Source organism: Vulpes lagopus, chromosome 5 (genome assembly GCF_018345385.1).
Source record: "Vulpes lagopus strain Blue_001 chromosome 5, ASM1834538v1, whole genome shotgun sequence".
Taxonomy (NCBI): Eukaryota; Metazoa; Chordata; class Mammalia; order Carnivora; family Canidae; genus Vulpes; species Vulpes lagopus.
Window position 1 is genome coordinate 79,997,872 of NC_054828.1, and position 24,951 is coordinate 80,022,822.

The 24,951-nt window shown below is 45.9% G+C and overlaps 1 protein-coding gene across 1 annotated transcript in view; it reads right to left on the bottom strand.

Annotated features, from left to right (window-relative positions):
- Positions 1-206: 206 nt before the first annotated feature.
- Positions 207-24,951, bottom strand: part of ATP1A1 (ATPase Na+/K+ transporting subunit alpha 1) — a 29,936-nt gene continuing 5,191 nt past the window's right edge. The window contains exons 2-23 of the mRNA XM_041755282.1: positions 19,345-19,449; positions 18,580-18,639; positions 16,564-16,767; positions 15,661-15,774; positions 15,245-15,379; positions 15,032-15,149; positions 14,327-14,595; positions 13,660-13,858; positions 13,076-13,185; positions 11,133-11,267; positions 10,385-10,577; positions 8,920-9,095; positions 7,794-7,930; positions 6,832-6,982; positions 6,076-6,244; positions 5,784-5,938; positions 5,116-5,239; positions 4,156-4,301; positions 3,912-4,042; positions 3,543-3,644; positions 1,020-1,111; positions 207-566 (exon numbers count right to left, since the gene is read on the bottom strand). Of these exons, the coding sequence (XP_041611216.1) occupies positions 538-566; positions 1,020-1,111; positions 3,543-3,644; positions 3,912-4,042; positions 4,156-4,301; positions 5,116-5,239; positions 5,784-5,938; positions 6,076-6,244; positions 6,832-6,982; positions 7,794-7,930; positions 8,920-9,095; positions 10,385-10,577; positions 11,133-11,267; positions 13,076-13,185; positions 13,660-13,858; positions 14,327-14,595; positions 15,032-15,149; positions 15,245-15,379; positions 15,661-15,774; positions 16,564-16,767; positions 18,580-18,639; positions 19,345-19,449 (3,054 nt within the window). The 3' untranslated portion in view covers positions 207-537. The remainder of the gene's footprint in view (positions 567-1,019; positions 1,112-3,542; positions 3,645-3,911; positions 4,043-4,155; positions 4,302-5,115; positions 5,240-5,783; positions 5,939-6,075; positions 6,245-6,831; positions 6,983-7,793; positions 7,931-8,919; positions 9,096-10,384; positions 10,578-11,132; positions 11,268-13,075; positions 13,186-13,659; positions 13,859-14,326; positions 14,596-15,031; positions 15,150-15,244; positions 15,380-15,660; positions 15,775-16,563; positions 16,768-18,579; positions 18,640-19,344; positions 19,450-24,951) is intronic.

Consider the following 24,951-nt stretch of genomic DNA (forward strand, 5'->3'; position numbering starts at 1 on the left):
TGAACACTGGTTCACAAACATGAATGCGACTCCAAATAGCCTAGAGAGCTGATTAAACCAGATGGCCGGTTGGTTAGCTTTGGTTCAGCAGGTCTGAGTTTGCCAGGCTCAGAAGTTCCTGGTTGGTGCTGATGAAGCTGCCAGCACCGGGATGCGCATTCAGAACAAACATCTGGACAATAGAAGTGATGAGGCCATGAGACAGATTCCATTATAATAGCCATCTTTATTTGTAAAAATCCAGATATAAAATGTATTCTTTCAGTCTTTCCAAGTTTTCCTTTTTACAAAAACAAAAAGGCACATAAAAACCATCCCCACTGTCATTCCCATAGACGATGTTTTTCAGGCAGCCCTCCCCCCTCCCCCCCATATAGCTACATGCTTCATTCCAGGACGTCTTGCTTCCCCCACATGCTTCGGTGCTTTCCTACCAGGGTAGAGTTCGAATTCCAAGACTGAAGTACACAAAGAGGGGGTGGGTGGTGGGTGCAAAGTGTGTGGCATGATGCTCCACGACGTGCAGGACACGGGGGTCTAGTAGTAGGTTTCTTTCTCTACCCAGCCTGCAGGCAGCAAAGAGAGACAAGACACACTGCAGTGAGTCATCCTGGCTCTAGTGCACAGTGGGAATGACAGTGACAAGGAATGACTTGGGGGTGACAAAGTCCAGGGAAGGGGGATGGTTCACCCAAATTCAATACTGGACCTCAACTGTTATTTAAATGTTTTTAGAAAGAATGTATTAGTTGGGAGGATGGTTGAGGTTTCTGACCAACTTTCTACCGTATCCTATTGGATTTGTAGTTTCGCCTAAAATATGATTGGTTCTGAAACCTTAATTGAGATCTTTACTCTGGGGATGAGACTGGCTGTACCCAGTTTCCAGCTGGCCAGGCCAGTGGCCTTAGCCAACCAGACTGATCACAGAGGGAGCCCAGACACTTCAGAGGAAATAGAAGCCACAGAACTACGGCCTCTCCCACACCCCTGCTAAAGCTAAAAAGGTATGTAATTACCGCCAGGGCGTCGCCTGATGATGAGTTTTCGGACTTCGTCGTACACGAAGATGAGAAGAGAGTAGGGAAAGGCACAGAACCACCAGGTAGGTCTGGAAACAGAAGCAGGTAGCAATTTACTCATGAACACAATTCGAAGGAAAGAGATGATGAACTAAGCCTGGGAGAAGGAGCCATATACAGTCACCGCTAACTACTGAGCTGTTAGCATGGAACACACAGAATGGTCTTAAGAACAGAATGTGGCTCCCTGTGCTCAGGGCCTAGAGGGACTTCATGAAGGAAGCCCCTTCCCACCTTCAGTTTGCTTTTTATAATCTGTAGCGTGAGTTGAGATTTTTTTCTTGACCATCCGACAGCAAATGGACATTTCCTTTCCTCCCTTTCTAAAGTTTAAGAAGCTTGAGTGTGCAATATATCTATGTCCTGGCACTTGAAGGTCAAGAACTACCAGGTTTATCCACCCCTTGAATTCAGTCACCTGTGTATTGAATCCCAGCGCCAGGGAATGAATAACGCCGGGCCCTAACAGAGAGTGGAGGCCTTTGGGAATGTAGCGAGCTGCCGCTTCAGCCCCCAGCCTGGAGACAGGTGCCCCAGGCAGCCTTGGTGGAGGGCTCTGCTTCCCTGACTACCAACGTCTGCAGTCAACACGTGAGGGCGGCTGTCCCAGGGCAGAAGCCTGGCCCTCGGCGATCTCCTCCGCAGCTAAGATACGACCTCATCTGACTCAGCCACCCGAAGTAACTAACCCACCTTCCAAATTGGGTAGAACCCGTTGGGAACAAGTGATCTGGTCCTAGCAAAACATGTCCTGAGGCACTATTCCATTTCAGGGTCATGCTCCATCTCAGCCTTTTAGACAGCTAGGCGGTTCTCCTACCCTCCTCTTGACAAACAGTGGCTCAAGCTGATAGAATTCAACTTGGACAAGGCTTTGCCCCTTATTGTATACCAGCTCTGTGTAAGGGGCCAGGGCTACAAAGTAAAAAAAAAAAAAAATTCCTATAGCCCATGCCTTAAAGATTATAAGCTAGTGGGGAACAGAAATGACAAGTAATACCAAAGAAGGGGTGCAAGTACACCAATCCAGGAGGGTGAGATCACATGGGACAAGCTCCCGGGAAATCAGTCCTGAAGGATTATCCAAACTAGTGGGGTGGGAGGAAGCATCCTTACCAAAATATGTATGTGGGGAAAGAATACTGAATTCACCCAACAGAAGCTTGGATGGCTACAAGAGAAGGCTAGAAAGACCATTTGGACAATAGTGAGAGACCCTAGATGCCAGGCTACCCTTGCACACAGGGGATATCTGTACAGACCCAACAAGATGCCAGGGAGGCTCATGGGGCTTGGCTACTTCAGGGATGGGGTCAGTGGAAGGAGGTGATGGCTACCACCCAGGTAGGATGGATCTGAGAGCAAGGCTGGGGAGAATTTTTTTTTAAGATTTTTGGGGTGTGTGTGTGGGTTGGGGGATGGAGGGTGTGGGCACAGTGAGAGAGGGAGAATCTCAAGCAGACTCCTTGCTGAGCACAGAGCCCTATGTGGGGCTTGATCCCATGACCCTGAGACCATGACCTGAAATCAAGAGTCAGACAACTAACCAACTAAGCCACCTAGACGCCCCAAGGGTGGGGAGACTTTTGAATCAAAAGGTCATGTTACAAGGGTGCCATATTTTGTACTTTAGCATCTTTTAATCAAGTTACAACTGTTTAACCTCAACCAGCTAGCGGATACCACCAAATACACTCTTTTGTTTCAAAAAGCTACTGGAGGGACGCCTGGGTGGCTCAGTGGTTGAGCATCTGCCTTCAGTTCACGGCATGACCCTGGGGTCCTGGGATTGAGTCCCACATTAGGCTCCCTGCATGAAGCCTGCTTCTCCCTCTGCCTGTGTCTCTGCCTCTCTTTCTGTGTCTCTCATGAATAAATAAATAAAATCTTAAAAAAAAAAAAAAAAACTACTGAAATTTGCACTTGTGATAAACCTGAATTTTTCACATACAGGGTTTACCACAGTCCTTCACTGTGTTTAAAAAAAGGCTAGTCTGATCCTGAGCAAAGACTTAGTGGTCAGCTTCCTTTGGTCTACTCTACTGTGATCTACTTCAAGCCTGCTTCTCCCACCTTCTTCCTTTGAAAACAGAGGATTCCGAGGCCCAAAGGTGGGGGCCTGTGATAGGACACACAGGAGCTAGGCAGGTAAATCAAGATTTGAACCCATTCCAAGCCCTCGGCCTCTCTGGTCTGCCTCTAATGACAACTAGACAGTTGCTGAAGGTGGCCTGAGCACTGATGCAGTTAGCTGGTGAGCAATCCCAAGGTACCAGAGCCTGTCTGACCTGATCCCAGGTAAAGCCTAAGGACCCTGGTCAATCCTTCCTAATTTCCAGTCCAGAGAAATTCTTGGACGTGCCACCCCAAATTCCTAACAGTAATAGTTACTAGTGCACATCATGAGAGAAGTTTCACTTTTCTCTCACACTTTGCAGAGCTGGAAGAGGAGCAACTTACTTGAGGGGGTACATCCTTAGGGCAACACCCATTCCAGGGCAGTAGGACAGGAAAGCAGCAAGGGCCGTCTCTTCAAAGAGGCCAAATATTAAGATCTTGTTCCTAAAATCAAGGGAAGAAAAAGCTTAAGAATGCAATCAGATGTTTCTCTTCTAATGCTATGTGTTAAAAGATCAAGGTCTTTATGTGTCAGTTGTACTTAGGAACTTGCGGGCAGGTGAAAAAAAAAAAAAAAACCAGAGAATCACATCTTGCTTCCTAAATCTGTTCCAAAAGGGGGGATTTCCAGAAACTGCCATGTATTGGGTTCGGGGAGGTTAGAGATCACCAAGATGCCTCACGTGAGGGCCCTGAGTGTCCTCTACTCACTTCATCCCCTGCTGGAAGACTGAGTTCCTCCTGGTCTTACAGATGACCAAGTCAGCCCACTGCACCACCACAATACTGACGAAGAAGGCCGTGTGGCAAGTAAACTCCACGATTTTCCTCTGTTCGTAGGTCTGAAACACAGAAGGCAGACAGGTGAGCTGGCTCTTGGCCTGCATGGCCAGAGGTTGAGTGGCCACTGTCCTAGGGGGCCTAAGGAACTCCCACTGTTTGGGCCCTCACTCACCCACTGCTGCCCATAGCTGTCCTCCACATCGTTGATCCAGCGGTCATCCCAGTCCACTCGGATGCCCAGCAGGTGGGTCGGGAGGAAGCCGTTCTCAGCCAGAATCACAAAGTAAGTGAAGAAGCCCCCCAAGGCCTGGATCATACCTGCAGGGGTGGAAAAACAATTCTAACCTGATTCCAGGGCATCTGCACATACTTCATCTGAGTGCTGCAGGAAGCCTGGGAGGGGACTTAGGGGCGGCTGTCACTGGTTGAGAGAGGACTAGAAGGATGGAGGATCCCAGGGGCATAGGGTGCCCTCTTCTCTTTTTGAATCACTTTTTAGAGCTTTAAAAGGGGAAGACACACAGGCCTTACTCTGAAACCTCCGAAGCACCCACTGCTATTACATGATCGTGTATCTCTATGGGGGCAGAGCCTTTTTAGGGGGAAAAAATTCATCCCTATTTTTTAATCTCTGATACAACATGACTATTTTCCCATCTCAGTTTTCACACATTCAAAATAGTGAATTTTTTGACCTAACCCTCCTCCTCCTCCTACCACTTTCAGGACGCTTCTCCTCTGGCCTCTGATCCCACACCACACTTCCTGAATTCCTCAGGGCAGGATTTCTTCCTATACTCTGGACCTAGTCTTCCTTGTTAAACTTAGGTCTTCCTGGCCAGTAGCCAACCTCTTCTCAGCAACTGTCGACAAGTCTCTGTCCTATTTCTACAACGTACTCATCTGTTCCATTTTACCCAAGTGTTCACAGTGCTACAACCCATTAATCCAAAGGCCTGGGCTGGTCACAGTGGCCTTGCCGGCTTCTCCTGAAGGCCAGTAGGCAGAGCATTTAGGATCAAAGGGCATTTTCACTGCCCACCTGTTAGAGGTCATGTTCCACTGCTGATAGAGCAGGAACCAAGCCCTGGGGGTGGAGAGTTGGGGTGCAAGGTCACCAGCAGCAGCTTACCGATCTGTCCATAGGCCATGCTGATCAGCCGCTCATTCACAAGCTTGTCCGTTTTGGGGTTTCTGGGCTGTCTCTTCATAATGTCGCTCTCAGCTTGCTCATAAGCCAGGGAGATAGCAGGAACCTGGAGACGAGAGGCAGGAGTATAAAAGTTGTCAGATACCAGGAAGCTGACACTGTGAACCTTCCATTATAAAGTCCTTGCTCTTTCCCCCTTTATTTTCTTACTTTTTAAAGATGTTATTTATTCATGAGAGATAATAGAGAGAGGCAGAGACACAGGCAGAGGGAGTAGCAGGGACATAGGCAGAGGTAGAAGCAGGCTCCATGCAGGGAGCCGGATGTGGGACTCGATCCTGGGACTCCAGGATCATGCCTTGAGTCCAAAGGCAGATGCTTAACCACTCAGCCACCCAGGCGTCCCGCCCTTTCCCTTTTAAAACTGTTTTTCATACCATGAGATGCTATTACCAGCCCTATTAAAAAGTAAAAAAAATCTTCCCTTTCATATGTTGCTATCTGACAAGTATTGACAGTTGCCCTAAAGACTAAGAATGCTGCTTCCTAGGGGCTGAAGCTGTGACGCACACCGGGTGCCACTTAACCCAGTCTGACCAGGTGTCGCAGCGGTGGGTGAGTGAGGGCCTGAAGCCCTGCCAGTCACTTACCATGTCTGTGCCCAAGTCAATGCAGAGGATGGTGACAGTCCCCAGTGGTAGTGGAATGTTTGCAATAATAAATATCAGGAAGGGGGTGATCTCTGGAATGTTACTGGTGAGGGTGTAGGCAATGGATTTCTTCAAGTTATCAAAGATCAGACGACCTGGGAAAGCAAGATTTTGGATTTGTTTTTGTTTTTTACTACAGAGCTAAAGGGGATGGGCAGGCTAAGAAGTAGATACAGATGGGAAGTATTGGGATGAGTTTTTAGCGAACGCTTTGAACACAGTGCTCTCTCACCTTCTTCTACTCCAGTCACAATTGACGCAAAGTTGTCATCTAGAAGAATCATGTCTGCAGCTTGCTTAGACACGTCGGAGCCAGCAATCCCCATGGCAACCCCAATGTCTGCCTTCTTCAAGGCTGGAGAGTCATTCACGCCATCACCAGTTACAGCCACAATAGCCCCCTGCCAGAAGAAGGGGGATGGGTCTGTAAGAGCCACTCCATCCAGGGGTGGAGACACCGGCCTCAACTTGCCTCTCCTCACTACAGACCCCGCCCCTTTCCTAGGAGATTCTCCACAGCAGGCTCAGAACCGACTCAGCTAAGAAGCCACCCAGGTACTATCTGACCACAGAATTAAGGACTGATGATAAACATATCCCCTCCCGTTACAAACAAGGGCTCCTCAAAGCCATGACTTTGGTGAGTGGACCTCTGTACAGCCCCATTCCTGAAAGGTCTTTTCAAGGGATGGGATGACAGTCTCCCAGCTATTCACATCCCCAGTGTAGACATTAGGAGCCTGCACTATTCCAGGCAAGCATGGAGCCTCAGACTCTGGGAGATGGTGAAGATGGGTGTTGTCAAGTGTGTGGCTCTGCTAACCCATTATCAAGTTCCTCTTCCCTCTGGAGCTTCTTACTGGCACACATGCAGTGAGTCTCAGAAAAGCTGGGCCACGTGTCCAGCACCGGTGCTGTGTTTTCACTGGCACTGTGATCACAGAGGTCACCAGTGCCTGAAAGAGCCTGGCCCTGGTTGCCCGCTAACCTGTCTCTGGCAGCCTTCCACAATGATAAGCTTCTGCTGAGGAGAGGTCCTGGCAAACACGATCTCTGTGTGGTACTTCAGAATGTCATCCAGCTGCTCGGAGGTCATGTCTTTCAGGTCGCTTCCATGTACCACACAGGCCTTGGCGTCTCTAGGATCAGGATGGGAAAAAGGTCACCCATGGCTTCACCAGCATGATGCTTATCTCCAAGAGGGGCTGTTTTACACAGAACACTTTGTAAACAACACAAAGCCAGAGGAAGTTTTTCCTCTCATGTAAGAGCTATCATCTCCGCAGTATCCTACAGGTTACAAAGCACGTTCATAGGTCTCATCCAAGACTCACAACCACCTGCAGGCAGCGTACCTGTCATCTTTCTCGATCTTTAGAGGAAACACACTGAAATAACATGACCAAGTTTCAAAGAATAGACCCAACCCTTTGATAGCCCCAAAGTGGGTGAGCTGCCCCCAACTTTAGCAAAAAAAACCAAAAAACAAACAAACAAAAAAAACAATACTTCTTTGTTTTTGTTACCTATTTTACTTTACTGCCAAAATTCATTTTTGGTCTGCACTACCTGGACAAGCCCTGGAAATGGACTCGGTGCTAGGTGTTAGGTTGTATTCTTTGTGGCTGACAGCATGAAATTGGACACTCGACTGCAGAGCGTATGACAAAGGCTCAGCTTCCCTGCTCTGCAAAGTGGGACCACCACCTCCCTTAGCAGGTTAGCGCATCAAGGGCTTAAGACTATGTGAGCACATCTAAGTGTTGGCAATGATGACTTGCTCTCATTGAAACTGTCCCCTGGAAGGACAAGGTTGCCTTCTGGAACTGTAGGAGCATTCCCCATTCAGAGCAAGCCTAGAAGCAAACCATCAGAGAGCCAAGCTGATTACTCTCAACTACCACCATTTGCACATTCAAGGCAGACCAGCTTTTGAGCTTCCTGTCTTACCTGGGGTTCACCTGGCTCACTGGGATGTTGAGACGGGCAGCAATGTCTTCCACGGTCTCATTGCCTTCTGAGATGATACCTACACCTTTGGCAATGGCTTTGGCTGTGATTGGATGGTCTCCAGTGACCATAATGACCTGGAATAAGAAACAGGGCAATTTAGTGAATGCAGCTGCCACAGGAGGCAAGAGTAAATATTAAGGATAATTCATCTTGGAATAACAAAGGACAGAAATGCAAACCTAAAAACTGATAAACATTAACTAAAAATATAAATGCCTGTTTACAGAAAACAGAAAGCAACCTCCAGATTTTATCTTAGTACACAATCATGTAAGATACATAGCACCTACTTTTCCTTTTACACAGTCATAGAAGAAAACTCAAATTTACCAAAACTGGCAAAAAGAAAAGGTAAAAATGTGATGCTGATCAGACTAGAGGGCAAAGATGCCACATATTGTTGGTCAGCACTCCCAAACTGGCCTAATTTGGGAAAGCACTGAGTATGTAAAAAGAATTAAAAATCTTGTTACTACTTTTTTGAGCCAATGATTATATTCTGAAGACTACACTTAAGAATAGAATCAAAGTGGTGGCAGAATAATTTTTGCAAAGCTCTTCAGGGCAGTGTTACTAACGAGGATGAGAAAGTGGAAACAAATCAGACAGCTAGCACCAAGGGAGGCTAAACAACCACCCCGTTATCAGTGCATTTGAACAATGTTCCGTGACTTAAAAAGATAGATGCAGAAGACACCAAACATTCATTAAAAAACCAGTTAAGTGAAAATGGAGAAGAATGCTACTCACTGCACGAAATGAATCAATTTAGAATGCAAGAATTTCAAATCTAAAACCTTATGCCACGTCTTTTTGCCCTTTTCAGTTATTGTTTATGTTCCCATTTCCTTTCCCAAAATGTGTTTTCTTTTAAACCCCTCATCTGCTGCTTATGCCAACATTTTAGTACCATTTGGCCTTTTTCTGGTGGTAACCAAAGCTGTAGTGATAAGAAACTAACCCTCCAGGTAAGTAAATAAGCTGGCTATGGGACTCCCATGGGGCCACATGACTAAGCAGGGTACCCCAAGGCACTAAGATGATGCCAAGGACCAGGCACTACCTTAATTCCAGCACTTCGGCATTTGCCCACAGCGTCAGGAACAGCAGCCCGCGGAGGGTCAATCATGGAGATGAGCCCAACAAAGCAGAGGTTCTCAACAGGGAAATTCACATCATCAGTGTCAAACTGGAACCCTTCAGGAAACTGTTCATCTGGCAGGAAAAGGTGGCAAAAACCTGCAAGGAAGGCACAGCGTCTGTGAGCCTGATGATGCAGGTGGTACAGGAAACAGCAGCTGGTTCTTTGGATTACCTCGGGCTCCATGGTTACTTTGGGAGTATTTCTTAAAAGTCTAGTTTTAAAACAGTGAGGCTTTATTTAACATGTATAGATGCTATGGAGTCAGGAAAACCCACACTAGTGACAGAAGCCATCACCACGCCTCCAAGGAAGGCCAGGGCTTCTGAGCATCAGGACCTCAGGGTTCTAGACCTGCCTACTACTTAGATCTGGCAAATCATGAAACTGTATTTATCTCTGCTTCTTTCTTTGGAAAAACCGAGTCCCCATCATCTCTGCTCACTATTCATTTACCCAAAATACATTACTGGGTAGCAGGGAGGCCCATCATGCAAAGTACTCTGAGGATAAATACAAAGCAGACACATTCTGCCCAAGGGGCTTATCACATAGTATCATTACCACCAGGATCATGACATTCAGGATGTTCTTGCAATGCTGTAGGAAGGTTACGATGTTCTTTAAAGTGGTAGGAGGTGGCACATGGATTCAGGAAGAGAGAATGCTCCTATTGTGGACTGGTAGACATGGGGAAGCAACACTTGACAGGGATTTTTCAGTGGACAGACTACTTCAGATTAGAGGAGGGAGCAGGTATGAGCCAAAGTATGGAACCAGGCAATCAGTTCTGAGTCAGTAAGCTAAGTGGAAAAGAATTACATCAATAACGACTTTTTATCTGCCTGCCTGCAAAATATCACGAAGACCACTTTCTCAATTACATTATACAGTGAGTGTAATGCACCTCTCCTCTGCAGGGACTGACATACTGGGAAGGACAAGCAGCTCCCTAGATGCAAAGTTTACTGTTAATGTCATTTGTGAACTGACGCATGAGCTCCGGTGTGAATTCACAGCCATTCTGTGCCAGTCAGGAAATGGTTTTACTCTTGAAGCCCTGGGAATTAATTTTAATTTCATTAAGTCTGTAGGTCATAGTCATAGCAACAAAGGTTTGATAATAAAGTTCTTCTCCCCTGTTTTTTTTTTTTTTCACCCAGGCAAACAGAACTGACCAGCATGAGACCAAAGATCTAAGTATGAATCAGAAGCAAACCAACAGGATTCTGTTGCTCATGGGCCCAACACACCAAACATCTCTCCAGTCCTTACTCTTTCCCGGAGAGGGGGCAGATCGAGAATTCTTCCGGAAGGTTTAGGAGAGGTAAGGACACCATGCAGATGTGTACCAGACTGCTGGCCATACTGCTGGCCGTTCACATACCCAGCACTCGCTCTCCGAGGCCGCCCAGCTCCAGGTAGGCGTTCTGAAAGGCATCCTTCAGCTCCTCATCCAGAGGCTGCTCCTTGCCGTGCAGGAGGATGGAGCTGCAGCGGTCCAGTATCCTTTCCGGAGCACCCTTCATCACCAACAGGTGTCGGGGTTCAGACGTGTTAGGGTTCTTGTGGATGGACAGCTGTAAAGTATGGTGGAAGTGTGAACGCCAGTGGCTGAGCGTGGCAATCCGAGTGGGTAGCTCAGCTCACTTACTCCTTAGTACATGTCATAAAAACCACCAAGGTCTCCCATTTCTGAACTTTGGTGTCTCACTTTGTAGCATTACTTTGAATGCTACCAAGAAACCCAGCACAGTGGTGATGTAGCCCCAAATCCCTGCTACATGTTCATATATAAAACATTTCTGAAGGAAACTGGGAGCAAAGGGATAGGCACATCTGTGGACAGCCAGCCCCCTCCCCACACACTCCCTCCAAACCACAACTAAGTATTCCAGATGACTTCAACACATTAGGTGAGGCTCGATTTATCCCACTGATACTTTAGCAAGTTAGGATTTTCTATACATAGTCCAGGTTAAAATTTAAAAGCTTTCATAGAGTTTGGAGAATTCATTTAGAAAGCACTTAAGCTTGTAATATTTCAAACAGGAAAACAGCTCTCCTTCCAGCTTCCACTCCTCCCCGCCTGCCCCCGGCCCACCCTTGTCACCGCCAAGCCACCGCCAAGCCACCTGGTACTTGTTGGTAGAGTTGAAGGGGATCTCCACAATCTTGGCATATCGATCTCTCATCTCCTTCACAGAACCACAGCACAGCTCGATGCATTTTAAGAGTGCGGACTCTGAGGCGTCACCTGCAACTGCCCGCTGTCAACAGAGACATCTATCTGTTAATCAGCCTGAAACGCTTCACCCAGGCACCAACGAAAAACTGGGAAGTCACCCAGACATATTCTGGTCTCATCAGAAGTGGAAGACAGGGTGGGTGAAGAGGAAGCAAGCCTCCCTCTGCCTCTTCCTCTTCCTCCACCCCACATCCAGCTTCTGGAATAAGAGGGGTGCCTGAAGGGGTCACCCACTCTTGGGAAGAGCACAACAGACTCTTCTAACCTACTTTAGCCTATTTATTTTTAATCTTCCCCTGTTGCAAAGTCTCAAGCCAACACTATTCCCAAGGACATATTTCTGATTATGAATCTGAAAATATCAAGTCAGAGTCCAAATATTTACAGCAGCTACAATTTAAAAGAAAATCCCTTAGGTTCCCAGGACTGGGGGCAAACTGTCTGTGTCAAGGGCAAAGTAGACAGCTTTAGACATAATTCAATTGTGCAAAATTATCTGGGCCTGATTGGTGTGAACTGAAAGCTATTATTAGCTCCAGCAGTCATATAATCAGCTAACATTTTAAGTTAAAGCCCACACTTGAGGTAACACATACTTCTATTTTGTGAAATATAGTAGGACATACTAAGAACATTTTTAGCTGTAGCCAACTTTTATATAAACACTTTTAGAATTCTGACATGCAGAAGAGAAAATTAATGCTCACCAACAAAGTAGTTCTGTTTAATAAGAAAGGTGGCCAGGTTTGGTAAGAAATGTGAAATAAGTGGAATCATTTTTAACAAAGGCCGGTTATTAAAGCAGGATAGTTGCATGCCTTTTGAGAGAAGGGAGCAGTAGTGTTGCTACTGACATCCCCCCCCCCCCCCCCTAATACTCAGGAATACACCCCACACTCCCTTTCTGGCACTTTTAAATCAGGAAAGATTTGATACCTGTTGAGCCCTATGCTGAAAGACTAGAAGATTTCCATTTTGAAGTAAGGAAATACATAAAAATAGGCATCTCAAGTTTTATCCCAGGATACATAACATCCTCCTCAAATGAACACCAATTCGATGCCAAGAACTCTTCCTTTAAAGGATACAAGGGTCCCATATTCACAGGAGAAGCCACCGCAGTTCCCTCTATAGGAGCCTTCTTGCTCTGACAGCTCAGTTTCTACCCAGAACCACCCCCAGCAGCCTCACCGAGAACAAGCGAGCCCAGAGGGCCTCACACACATCTTCCTCATCCTAAACAACCCTGGGTAGCTATGACCTTTCTGAGACTGTCTCCACCGGACAGCACAGTGAAACCTCAGTCAGTTCACATGAATTCCATGAGGCTGAGCTTATTTTTGCATCATTAGTAAGCAAGTAGAGAACAAATAAGATAAGAGAAATAGCTGAGCTATTTTAAGAAAATAAATGGCTTAAGGGATTTACTGGAATCTACTGTATCCTAATATGCAAATACGATTATCGAGTCACAAAAGCAGCCCTCACCGTCTGCTGGGTTAGAGGAGTATCATACACTCAGAGTGGCAAAACCGGGTTTTATTCATTAGGTTTCTCACGGTGAAGACTGCCTCCCACCTCTGGTCAGTTTTTACTGTATAAACCCTTTTTTTCTGACCTATATGGACCACAAGGTAATCTTAAGTGCTCTGGGATCCCTGGGCAACATAAGCTACATACACAGAGCATCACATGAAGGGTGTGCTATGAGGACTGGATCCGAACGCAGAGAGCACATGCTCTCTAGGGAGAACACTCAGGTGGTGGTTCTTGTGTGCTACCTACACCCCCGAAGGTGGCCTAATGGCTAACAGGGATTCCTAGGCATACCTTAAGGATAGGCAGGTTTTCCTGGTTAGCCTGAAACACCGCCCTGTTACAAAGACCCGCAATTCTGGACAGAGCGAGCCAGGTGGCTGAACTCTTATCGAACGAGACACCTGATGGAAGTAGAAGAAAAAAAAACATAGGAAAATAATGCATTGAACTTGGTATTAAGGTCCCATCCAAAGTGAAAGGATACATCTCATTTCCCAGCTAATGAAATGAATCAGGTTTCAGGGCAAAGTCAAGAGAAATCTAAAACCCCATACCCTTAACTCTTACCAAATGATAAAGACAAACACAAAAACCAACTTAAAAAAAAAAAACAAAAACAGGGCGGTCCCGGTGGCGCAGCAGTTTAGCGCCGCCTGCAGCCCAGGGCATGATCCTGGAGTCCCGGGATCGAGTCCCACATCAGGCTCTCTGCATGGAGCCTGCTTCTCCCTCTGCCTGTGTCTCTGCCTCTCTCTCTCTCTCTCTCTCCCTGCATCTCTATGAATAAATAAAATCTTAAAAAAACAAAACAAAACAAAAAACAGGAAGCAATGTGAGCAGGTGAGGTTGAAGTATGGGGTGGGACCTGGCCTCACCACTCTGATTCTCTGTCGTGTCGGCTTCATGGATTTGATTGTCGAACCACATGTGGGCAACGGTCATCCGGTTCTGAGTCAGAGTTCCAGTTTTATCTGAGCAGATGGTGGACGTGGATCCCAAAGTCTCCACAGCTTCTAAGTTCTTCACTAAGCAGTTTTTCCTTGCCATGCGTTTGGCAGTGAGGGTCAGACATACCTAAAAACCATTAGGGACCAGATTACCTCAATCTCAGCATTGTATACAAACTCTGGCTACCTCTTAAACATGGAAGAAGCTAGTCTAAAATTAATCCTGTCCAATCATCCTCCAAAGTCTGAATCATGACCAGAATGTGGATAGAGGGCCTTCCCTCCTCCCATAAAGTAAGAGATTAAGAAAAATTGAAAATAGCCAGGATTTACCACATTGTGGTTCCCCAGCTCACCCCCAAATTCTCCTCCTTGGTCACACTGTTGTGGATCATGCAATAAGATCAAAATCTAGGCTTATTCGGGCTTTGGGATGACCATCTTCCATGTAAAAGACATGCTCAGCCTCCTCGCTATCTAACCCCACGCAAGCGAGGGCAATCACACCTGAGCTGGCAGCCGCTCTGGAGAGCACAGTGGAGTCCCACGTGCAGGCTGATCTAAGAGCGAACACTGCTGTCGCCAAGCTGCTTACCGTGACAGTGGCCAGCAGACCTTCCGGCACATTGGCTACGATGATTCCGATGAGAAAGATGACGGCCTCAAGCCAGGTATACTCAAGGATCAAAGAAAGGATAAAGAAGGACACACCCAGAAACACGGCCACACCCGTGATGATATGGATAAAATGTTCAATTTCTGCAGCGATGGGAGTCTGGCCTCCTTCCAGCCCGGAAGCAAGTGTGGCAATTCTTCCCATGACAGTGCGATCCCCAGTGTATACAACAATGCCGCGTGCAGTGCCTTAAGAAAGGGAAGGAGAGGAAAATTGTACCTCGTTTTATCAAAGAAGTCACAGAACTTGCAGTTGCCTGGCATGGTTAAAAAAGAGACAAACCGCACGTTTTTAGGGGCCAGGCTTTTGTGGGGTATAACCAGAGAGACTGGTGAAGGGCTTTCTATCCAGGAGGACAGCAGCTCCAAATGCCACTGGCAGGTCAGCAAAGCCAACAGAAGAGGCATGTCGGAGGTGGGGGTGGGGGGAAGCTGACTGAGAACCCACAGGCTTTCTGAGCCTTCCTGCCAGGGAGTTGACCGCATCTGCCGTGCTTGACCACAGTTGTCAGACAAGGAGCCAATAAAACAAGAAAAGAAATTAGGTCTACGGTTTTCATCATTGTTGTTGCTAATGCCCAAGATAAACAGCATGCTATATGAGTAGTGCCGTTAAATGGTCTACCTTCCACACAGTTGGTTGAGAAGAAGGCAATATTCCTCGTTTCCAGGGGGTTTTCATTTGTGAAGTCTGGAGATCTAGTCTGGGGCTCTGATTCACCGGTGAGCGAAGAGTTATCCACCTGTCCATGAGACAAGAAAGAGGGCTGTGTATGTGGACACCGGGCTGCTCTGCGCACTGTGCCCGAGCCACAGGGGGCACCCCCGCTGAACCCACCTTGCAGCCGTTGGCAGATATGATTCTGAGATCAGCAGGGATTCGGTCTCCTCCTTTCACTTCCACCAAGTCCCCGACTACAACCTCCTCTGCGTTGATGCTCATTTTTTCACCATTTCGAATCACAAGTGCTTGCTTTGGAAGCAGAAAACAGTTTATATCATTCAATTAGAGAAAAGTGGCTACAGACAAGGATCGGGTAGTGTTCTCAAACAAGAAAACCAAATTATAAAAGGATCTCTAATGTGAATTATCTGAGAGCACGACCAGGAGGATTATTCTATTTATACAAGTTACAAAAGCTTGTTGGGAGTTATGTTAGAGGTGGCCCTCTTGTTCCCATTGACTCGGAAACCTCAGCTTCACACTAACTCTCATTTGGGGCTGTCAATGGAGAAGGGCAAAGCAAAAGGTACCTGAGGAACCATGTTTTTGAAGGATTCCATGATCTTTGAACTTTTAGCTTCTTGATAGTAGGAGAAACAGCCAGTAATGATGACAACAGCTGATAGTACCACACCAAGATATAGCTGGAAGAGAACAAACAGGTTAGAGCCACGGGCTCTTAGTAAGGAGTTGAAAACATTCAGTTAATTTTTGACAGGTCAAGGCTTCAGAAATAAATATAGGACTCATGTCTTTGTATGTATCTTTCTAGAGACTGTGTATAGGAGGGTCAGGGATGAGGTCACAGAGACCCTTGGTCATAACACTTTGACAGACTTTTGGAAATGTTCTAGATGAATCCCACTTTATTAAAACAAAGACATTTTCAAAACAATTTGTGACTTCTGAAGAATGGCTACCAAACATTTCTGGATGTGCATTAGGGGCCAACATTAAAAGCTATGCTCTGCCATCTGGGTGGTGGCTGGCCCTGGGCCAGGACCTGAGTGGAGCTGCCCATTCACAGCAGGGACAGAAAGGCTGGACATCCAGCATGGAAGAGCATCTAGAAAGTGGGAGATGGAGAGAGAAACTGGAAACAAAGAAGGAAGAATGGATGGGCTTTGAAGGCAATGGTTACTGACAGTGCCTTCCCCTTGTGTTTACCTTTAAAGATTTTTTGAGAGAAAGCAGCAAAATTCATTGAGCGCGAAGCCCAACACGGGGCTCAAACTTAAGACCCTGAGATGGTAACCTGAGCCGAAATCAGGAGTTGGGATGCTCAACCCACTGAGCCACCCATACATCCCTTTCCCTATTATTTAAAACCATCAGCTAACCAGTGGTAACCAGTGGCAAATAAGTGGGTAGCAAAGACCAGGAGGACACCTTACACATACTTGGTAATCTAAGTTAGGAACTACAGAACTCACATTATCATTTTGAGGTTCCTCTTCCGTGGCAGCTTGGATGCCATAAGCTAAGAAACAAAGAATCGCTCCAATCCACAGTAACATCGAGAAACCTCCAAACAGCTGCCGACAGAACTTGACCCATTCGGGAGTGGTGGGAGGTGGGGTGAGGGCATTGGGGCCATCTCGAGCCAGGATCTCAGCAGCTCGAGCAGTTGTTAGGCCCTGAAAAGCAGAGGAATGTAAGTAAGACACATTGCCCCAGAACACACAAGCAAATACACCTTGATAGCTGGAGGGCCACAGTAATGGGTTCAGGAGGAAAAAAAATTCCCCATGCTAGACAGCCTATGAAACCTGGCAAGTTCTGATGAAGAAGCCCCCTTCCTGGTCCAGGCACACAGCTGCCCAAACTTCCCAAGGAGCCCACAACATCCAGACTGAAATATATATTAAATGGACCAATGGACAGATGAGAAACCAGTCTGATCTAAGCTGAGGTAAGGGACTCATGCGAAACTGCATTTTTGCCAGAACTTAGCAATGTTAACTCATCGAGTCAGCTTTGCAAATTAAGAGCTTTGAGGTTTTTTTGTATATTGGATCTGTCAGGGAGGGGAAGAAACCCTCTCAATACGTCAAAAAAGGAAAAAAAAAATCTCTGTAGGAATCAAACCTGTGAATGGTTTAATAGCCAAGTTTTCAGTATAGAACTCTATCCTATGGGTGGTAAGTGAAAGGACTATGTGCCTGGGAGGGTTCACACAGGTGCATATTCCTGCTCACCACAGGAACCTGCCAACTTAAAAATATTCACTGAAAAACTCCACAGTACCAACGCCTTGCACTTCTCTAAATGGGCCTTAAGACCAAGATACATGGACAGTACACAGTAGATACAAGGTTCCCATTACAAGGGGGAAAATGTAATTACTTTCATATTATCAAAATACCCAAGTCAGAGTAGAAAAAACAACGACAAAACTAATTTTTGTCCAAAGTAACCATTAGTATGTAGTTTGTATTCATGTTATTTTAAATATCTGAATTACACAGGGACTATGGAGAACAGTGAGAAGAAAACCAGGCAGTTAAGGGAGAAATGAGGACTCAGGCCCCTCCTCAAGCTCCTGATGTAACCCTCCCCTAAAGTAGAACAACTGACACCCAACATCTGAGTGCTCTCTACCTGCTAGGCACTGAGTCCAGTGCTTCCCACGAGTTACCTTCATTCTCACGACAACCCCTTTAAGATATTACTAAAAATGAAGAGGATGCTGTGCTCAGGCAATGGTGATGGTCAGCTCAATGTGGGACTCATGCCTCCCCTTGGAGCCCAGGGCACCCATGCCAGCAAGCTTCTTACTTACAATGTCTTGATCACTTACTGAAATAATGGCTATACACTGGCTACCACTCAAGTTTTTCCCCAGACTTTTTACTTTATGTACAGAAATAACCAACCACGCCCTCCCCTGTTTCCTTTTATATTGTTTGTGTGGCCAATTTAATACCCAACTCCCCCCAGATTACAAGGATATACAACACATACTTGATTGAGAGATTTCAGTTGTGTAAAAAAACAAGTTTCAAATAAATGCTACTAGAATAATCAAGGCTCTGAGATACTGCAAAGGAGCTGGTGGGTCAAAGTGCAAAAGTTGATGTGCTGAAGATTCAGCTCATTGAAATATTCAACTCAATTTCATGAACATAGAGGAATAAAGACAAAGATGTGTAATCAAAAGGTCAGGGAAGGAGCATGGCTATGGAACCATTCAATTTCAAATCCTGATGCTTCCCCTTATTGGATCTCACCTATTCTAAAATGAGGAAAATACCCTCTACTGTCGAAGTTTCAGGGGCAAACAATGTACTAAAGCAGCACACAAAAGCCCAAGCTCTCCATGTGGCACATTAGTTACTCAGATGGTGCCTGTCATCATTCTCCTCCCAGGGGCTCCAGGGTTAGGCCTGTGACACAGGGAGATGCCTACGGGAAACAGGACTCTGTACAAGTGTGAAATGACAACATACTCGACTCAGGTCTGTTCCATATTTGCGATGAAGTTCATCAAGGCTCAGTTTATGGTCATCCTAAAGGGAGAGAGAAATAAGAATTAAACACTGGACCATGAAAAAAGATTAGGAGAAAGCACTGATGTCACTCATCACTAGTACTACCAAGGCTCAGAAAACAGGCTTTCCTTCAGTGCGGAAGGTGGTAGATTTCTTCCTCCCAGTTGCCTAATGGCTCAGCAACCATACAACCTGGTGCTGAGAGTCCGTTCCTGGAGGACAGTGAAAGCTGTGGGATGAAGCCCCTTCCTGCCTGCCTCATGACTTCAAAAAAGCCCAGCAGTCTCGGAGGTGGAGTAGAACCTTATCTGCCTTCTCTGATGACCAGGCAGGTTCTAGACAAGCTCTGTCTGTGGAAGCCTCCACAGCTGGAGAGGCTCAGGGTCCTCCCTATGTTTGGTAGAATCCAGAAACAGAAAAGCAAAGGCTCTAATATCAACCACAGTTGCTTCTGTGGACCTTTGGTTATGCCAGGGATTGGGGATGGGGAGGGAGGGCAGTGCGAATAACTTTCCCAATGCTCTAACAGCCTGCAAAGTGAATATTTTTTTCTTCTACCATTCGGTAATATCTAGATTAATAACCACAATAGCTGCTTTACTTTTAAAATAAATTAAGTCTCTGACTGAAGGATTAGAGGGTGGGGGGAAATTAAACAGCCAACAGATAGGATAGAATTAATTTATAAGGAGAACAAAAAGCAACCTGCCTCCTAATACTTACCATAGAAACCTCTTTCTTCAGTTCATCCATATCCCTTTCTTTCTTGGCCTTTTTTTTGTCGCCATGCTCTGAAACAGCCGCAGGTTCATATTTATCACGTCCGACCTAAAGGAAAACGTGGGAGAGGTGAGGTTGTATATTATGAACAAACAGAAGATTTTGGTGCAGGGGATTTTAGCAGTTTTTAGCACATCAAACATTTTGAATATTCAATGGGACAATAATCGCAGAAATACACACGCATTCACCAGAAGCTAAACAAAAGTGACCCCACAATCCCAACTATCGGAAGCTCAAGACATGCCACCTGCACCCGAGGGCAATAAGACCCATAGAGAACTCATGGCAACCACAGAATGGTCCTGCCAGTCACTTCCATTTGGGGTGAACAGGAGAGGGCTGTGCTGTCAAATCTCTATATCACAACCTTCCATCTTCTCCACTGAGAGAATGAAATCATCTTTACATTATTAACTGAGAATATAGCGCTCAGTCCTTTGTACTCTGAACCAGACAAGTCTGAGTTGGACTCCTGCACTCTACCACTTACCAGCTATGTATCCTTGGGTAAGTCACTAAGTATTAAGCTTTCGTTTTTTTTCTCCCCCAGCACAGAGAGAATAATTGTGCCTACTTCCAGGTAGTGTTTTCTGGGAGAACCAAATGCTAAATTAAACAAGACACGTAAAATGCCAAGTTACTAAATTCTTAGCTTTTCAAAGAAGCCAATTGGGGATCAAGGTTAAGTATTTTTAAGGCTTACATAAGAACAGTGACCTGTTCATCTTTTATTTAAAAATAAAAAATCAGCCTAAGAATCCTTAAAATCATTTAAAAGACCTCCCCCCGCCCCCGCAAAAGTCCTCTCTCCAGTCTATAGCCTGAAAATAAACTCCTGAATCAAAGTCACTGGAAATGTTTTGACATAAGCAGAGTGTAGGAAAAGCATGTGCATTAGCACACAATTCACAGGATCCACCTACGCCTCTTGAAAACTGGAACAATTTTTGGAGAAAATGTTGATTCTATAGTTTAAATTTAGATTGCTCTGCATGCCCCTCCCCCTGCTCCGTTTAAAATGCTTCAGCTTATCTACACACAGCCTGAACTTGGTGCTCCAGACCTTGGTCTGGAGGAGAGGAGGCCTTCACTCCAGACACCCCCAGCCCTCAAACTGCCTCCGCAACCACCCTCTCCCTGAGAAGGGCAGGGGAAGGAGACAGACGGTAGCATTTTTCTTCAAAATGGATATATAGTGCTATTACTATATTATTTTGTCACTCTTCTTTACTCCCTTCTAACTTTCAGAAGCACACTGCCAGCCGTTAAAGCAGTTAAGTGGGAACCTGTGTCCAGAACAAAATCTTACTAGGCTAAAAATCAAATTAAAAAATAAAATAAAATCAAAGGAGATAGGTGGATTTCAGTCATTGCTAAGATGGTTGCAAATAAAGATAATATTCACTGAAATTTAAAACACTGTCTCTTAAGACTCTAAAGAGAAATCCTGCCCCAAAGGAGCTGGTGTTGCCCACAAGCAGAGACATTTATATTATTCGTGTTGTTCAACTCCTGGTGGTTACTTCTGCAGTGTTCCTTGATTAACTTCTCCCAACAGAGTGGAGTTCTTTTGTTTCTATCTTATCTGTTAAGAATGAAGCAGGTCTAAAGATAGTCGACATTCTTGAAATTCTCTCCACTGTGGAGCAACCACATTTATAAGTGCCTCTTTGCGTAGAGCCCCTTGGTGCCAGAGTTAAAATGGAAAATAATCACACACGAAAGCAAACACACAAAACAAAAAGAAAGGACAGGGCTTCCACAAGAACCACAGTCTAAAGTGGAATTTCTTTTAATGGGAAAGCACGTCACTTCAAAAATCATTTTAAAGGTATTGACTAGGGAATCTCTAAAAGACTATGTGGTTGGTTTGTATTGATTTTTAAAATACAGTCCACAATTTCTCTTTAAGCAAAAATATCATTAAAATAAGTTTAATTTAAATGCATGAAAATCAGGGGCGCCTGGGTGGCTCAGTGGATTGAGTATGTCTGTCTTTGGCTCAGGTCATGATGGGGGAGGAGGGGTGCATGTGCTCAGGGGGCGTCTGCCTCTCCTTTCCCCTACCTTTGCACTCTCCCGCGCTCTCTCACCCTCCCTCTCAAATAAGTAAAACCTTTAAAGGAAAAAAAAAAAATATATATATATATATATATATGAAAATCAGATTAAAAAAAATATCCTGCCTCACCAGCTATATGCTTTATCCTCAGACTTTCAGTATTTTCCACTCCAAAAAAGAGGGAGAATGATAAGAGAACTGAGCTAGGCCCCGGACAGGTTCCAAATTGTAGCCCCTTTTACAGAGAAGTATCTTGCCTCCAGCCTCACAGTTATCAATGGTTAAGCTGGCTGGGAGTTCGATCTCCTAATAGCCTGTGCCCTTTCCTCAATTCATGCTACATAAAGCGTAGTTTTAAGTGAGGACATTTGTGAAAGAAACATGGGAAGGATTAACATGTGGAATTTCTCCTTCAAGATTTTAATTTTTTCAATAGGCAATGTTTGTCCAGAAGACCAGATGGCTTTTACAATTCAGTTCTTCCCTACAAGTAAAACAATGATTTAATATTCGCTTATTGTGACAGGAACTAAATATTCCCTAAGTCCCTATAGGTCTTGACTATCACAGATTCAAAGCAGAAAGAAGTGTGTGTGTGTGTGTGTGTGTGTGTGTGTGTGTGTGTGTGTGTGTTTGGGGTGGAAAGAGTGCAGGGTGGGATAGGGGAACAATGCTAAACACAGGGAGAAACAAAGGTGATGGCAAGAGAGAAACATGGTTTCTCCAATCACCTACAGGAACCTTCCTGCTCCTCTGGGCACTGGGCACACATTGCTACTCCGATCACTTCTCCCACACCCACCATGTTTCCCATGATCCACGATGGCGCCCCTCATGCACCCCCTGAGGTCTCTGAGGGAAGCTACAATGGAAGCTCAAGGCCCTTCACAAATGGGCCACTGGTGAAAACGATGAAGTAAGTTCAGTTCTGATTTGTACGTTGTCTCTTTTTTTCCCCATTCTATTTTAGGAAGTGGGAGGTCACAACGAGGGCAGGGGCTTGCCCAATGTGACACAGCTGAAAATGGGTCATTACTTCATCCTGTGCTTCCCAGGGATTCCATCCTCTTGAAGATGCCCTGGGAATTTTGCTACTGTTGGAACTGGGCAGAGGGAAAAGGTGCCCTGGAAATGGGAAGAGAAAACTCTTGACAGAAGAAACCAAGGTTAACACAAGTAACAAGGTTCACTCATCTTAAAACGTGGACTGCTCCCCAGATGTGCTCCTCCCTCCCTCTCCATCAGTAGTTAACCAGGTCAAGGGGGTGCAGTGGGGGACACAGCAGGCAGGTAAAATTATTCCTGGGGCACCTGGGTGGCTCAGAGGTTGAGCCTCTGCCTTTGGCTCAGGTCGTGATGCTGGGGTCCTGGGATCAGGTCCGGCACTGGGCTCCCCACAGGGAGACTGCTTCTCCCTCTGCCTGTGTCTCTCTGCCTCTCTGGGTCTCTCATGAGTAAATAATAAATACAATCTTTAAAAAAAAAAAAATCCCCAAATTTACAAAGGCACACACAGAAAGCTGCCATGGCATCTGGGAGATAAGCTTCCATCCCAGAGTGAGATCACTTGAGGTCTGCGGACAGTGAAGCGGCCACAGAGGCCTCCGTACTTCAGGGCTCCACCTGGCATTAGTGCATTAGGGACTTTGGGACGTGCTGGCCATCGCGACCGTTCCTACCCAGTAACAGATGGCCCTGGGAGCAGCGGGAGCTCAGAGTTTTTTTCAGACTTTTGCAATGGCTGAAGAAACCTAGGGGGTAAGCCCCCAGTCATCCTGGCTGGCTGCGGGACCCTGCACAGTCAGCCTCAGCTGCCTGTCCCTCAGATGGCAGTCAACCCTTGGCCTGAGGACTGAAGAGTCCAGAAGGCATTCTGATCATCTGATTCATCAAGGGCTGCCGTCAAGTCTGAAAACAAAACACATAAAACCCACACACAGACAAAAGCTTTGGACTAGCAAGAGGGGCCAGAGGGAGCACTACACCTTCCTTCAAGTGTGTGTGTGTGGGGGGGGGGGGGGGGGGGGGAGGATGGGCTTTTTCCCATCTTCCTAGGATCCTGTCTTAGTAAATTATTGTCACACACAACCGTGTATGTAAAGGTACTCTGCACAGCACTGCACCAGGGTTATTATTAAGCCTGGGTTTGAATTAACATAGACATTAGTGCTATTCCTCACTTACTAAGAAAACCCCTTTCAACCTTAAAAAACAACAACCCATTTGGGGTATTTTTATTTCATCTCATCAATGAAAACTGAAAGAAAATATCAGAAATGATCAAGCCCGGTCATACATCATCAGTTGCACCTAAATGACTAAGTGGTTTAGTTTACGTGCAAGGAATGTTCTAGCCAGGGGATCTGAGGGCCCTGAGACAGCCGAGGTTGAGGGAGGGCATGCGTGGCCTTAATACTGCAGCTGCTCTGCGGCCTGGAGCAACATTTAGGTCAGTTAAGGAATGACCAGCTTTCTTCTGCAGAGGACGTGATCCACGGGACCACCGGGCCTTTGTACTCCTTGTCACTCACCTGAACATGCAGCAAGGCTGTAGAAAGAAGGTCATGTGGCAAAGCCAGAGCAACCGGTCTCTTTGTGAGGCCAGTTTGAGACCTCCATACTTTGGCTGTAGCCCATCCAGCCAGTGGGGGGCAAAGCAAACAGTTCCAGAGGGTTCCCTCAGCCCAAGCCGAAGTAGGTTTAACCTTCCTCCACAATCTGCTGGGAAGTAAATTCTAAAGGAGTGTGCCAGCCCACACTACCTGCAATGGTGTACACTCATGATCAAAGACAATTCTAGAATGTCTAAACAACTGATATACTTCAGATTTACTACATCTTTTAAAATACGCTGTTTTTCCAGTTTTTTAAAAAACAACAAAAAAGAAAACCTCCAAGCTTGTTTTTTCACTGGGGTTAATTCTACCTCGATTATTACGGCCCCCGGGCTATTTAGAGTTAAAACTTTCTGCCTGTTCCCTCCATCTGCTGCCCACCTCACCCCTTTTCTCCTTTTGCCAGACCACTCTTTGTCTAGTGCTACTCAAAAGATGTCAGTTTGAGAGATGAAGGATTACTATCTGGCACCAGCGCTGCAAGGGACTGAATCGATTCCCAATCCTCATCGCTCCTCAGTTGGTACCCTGAAGCATAGGGTACAAAGTAAACCAGCTGGTAGGCTGAAGGGGACATAGAGAGCATAAGGCCCCTCAACACAGAGGTCCCCTGATAGAAACAATAAAACAGATATGGCCCCGTGGAAGCATCACATGGAAGATAAAAGAAAAACACAGAAGGATATGGCCCCGAAGTGCATGAGGGCCCTGGCCATGACGACAGCCTGGAAAGAGAAATCCAACACCAAGACCCACTTACCCCCACACCTGACACTCTTCACTATCAGGCCCACAAACAATAGAAGCCCCAAAGACACAGTGCCAAGCCACCAAGAATCGACTCTTTGGAGCATGAACAGAAAATACCTA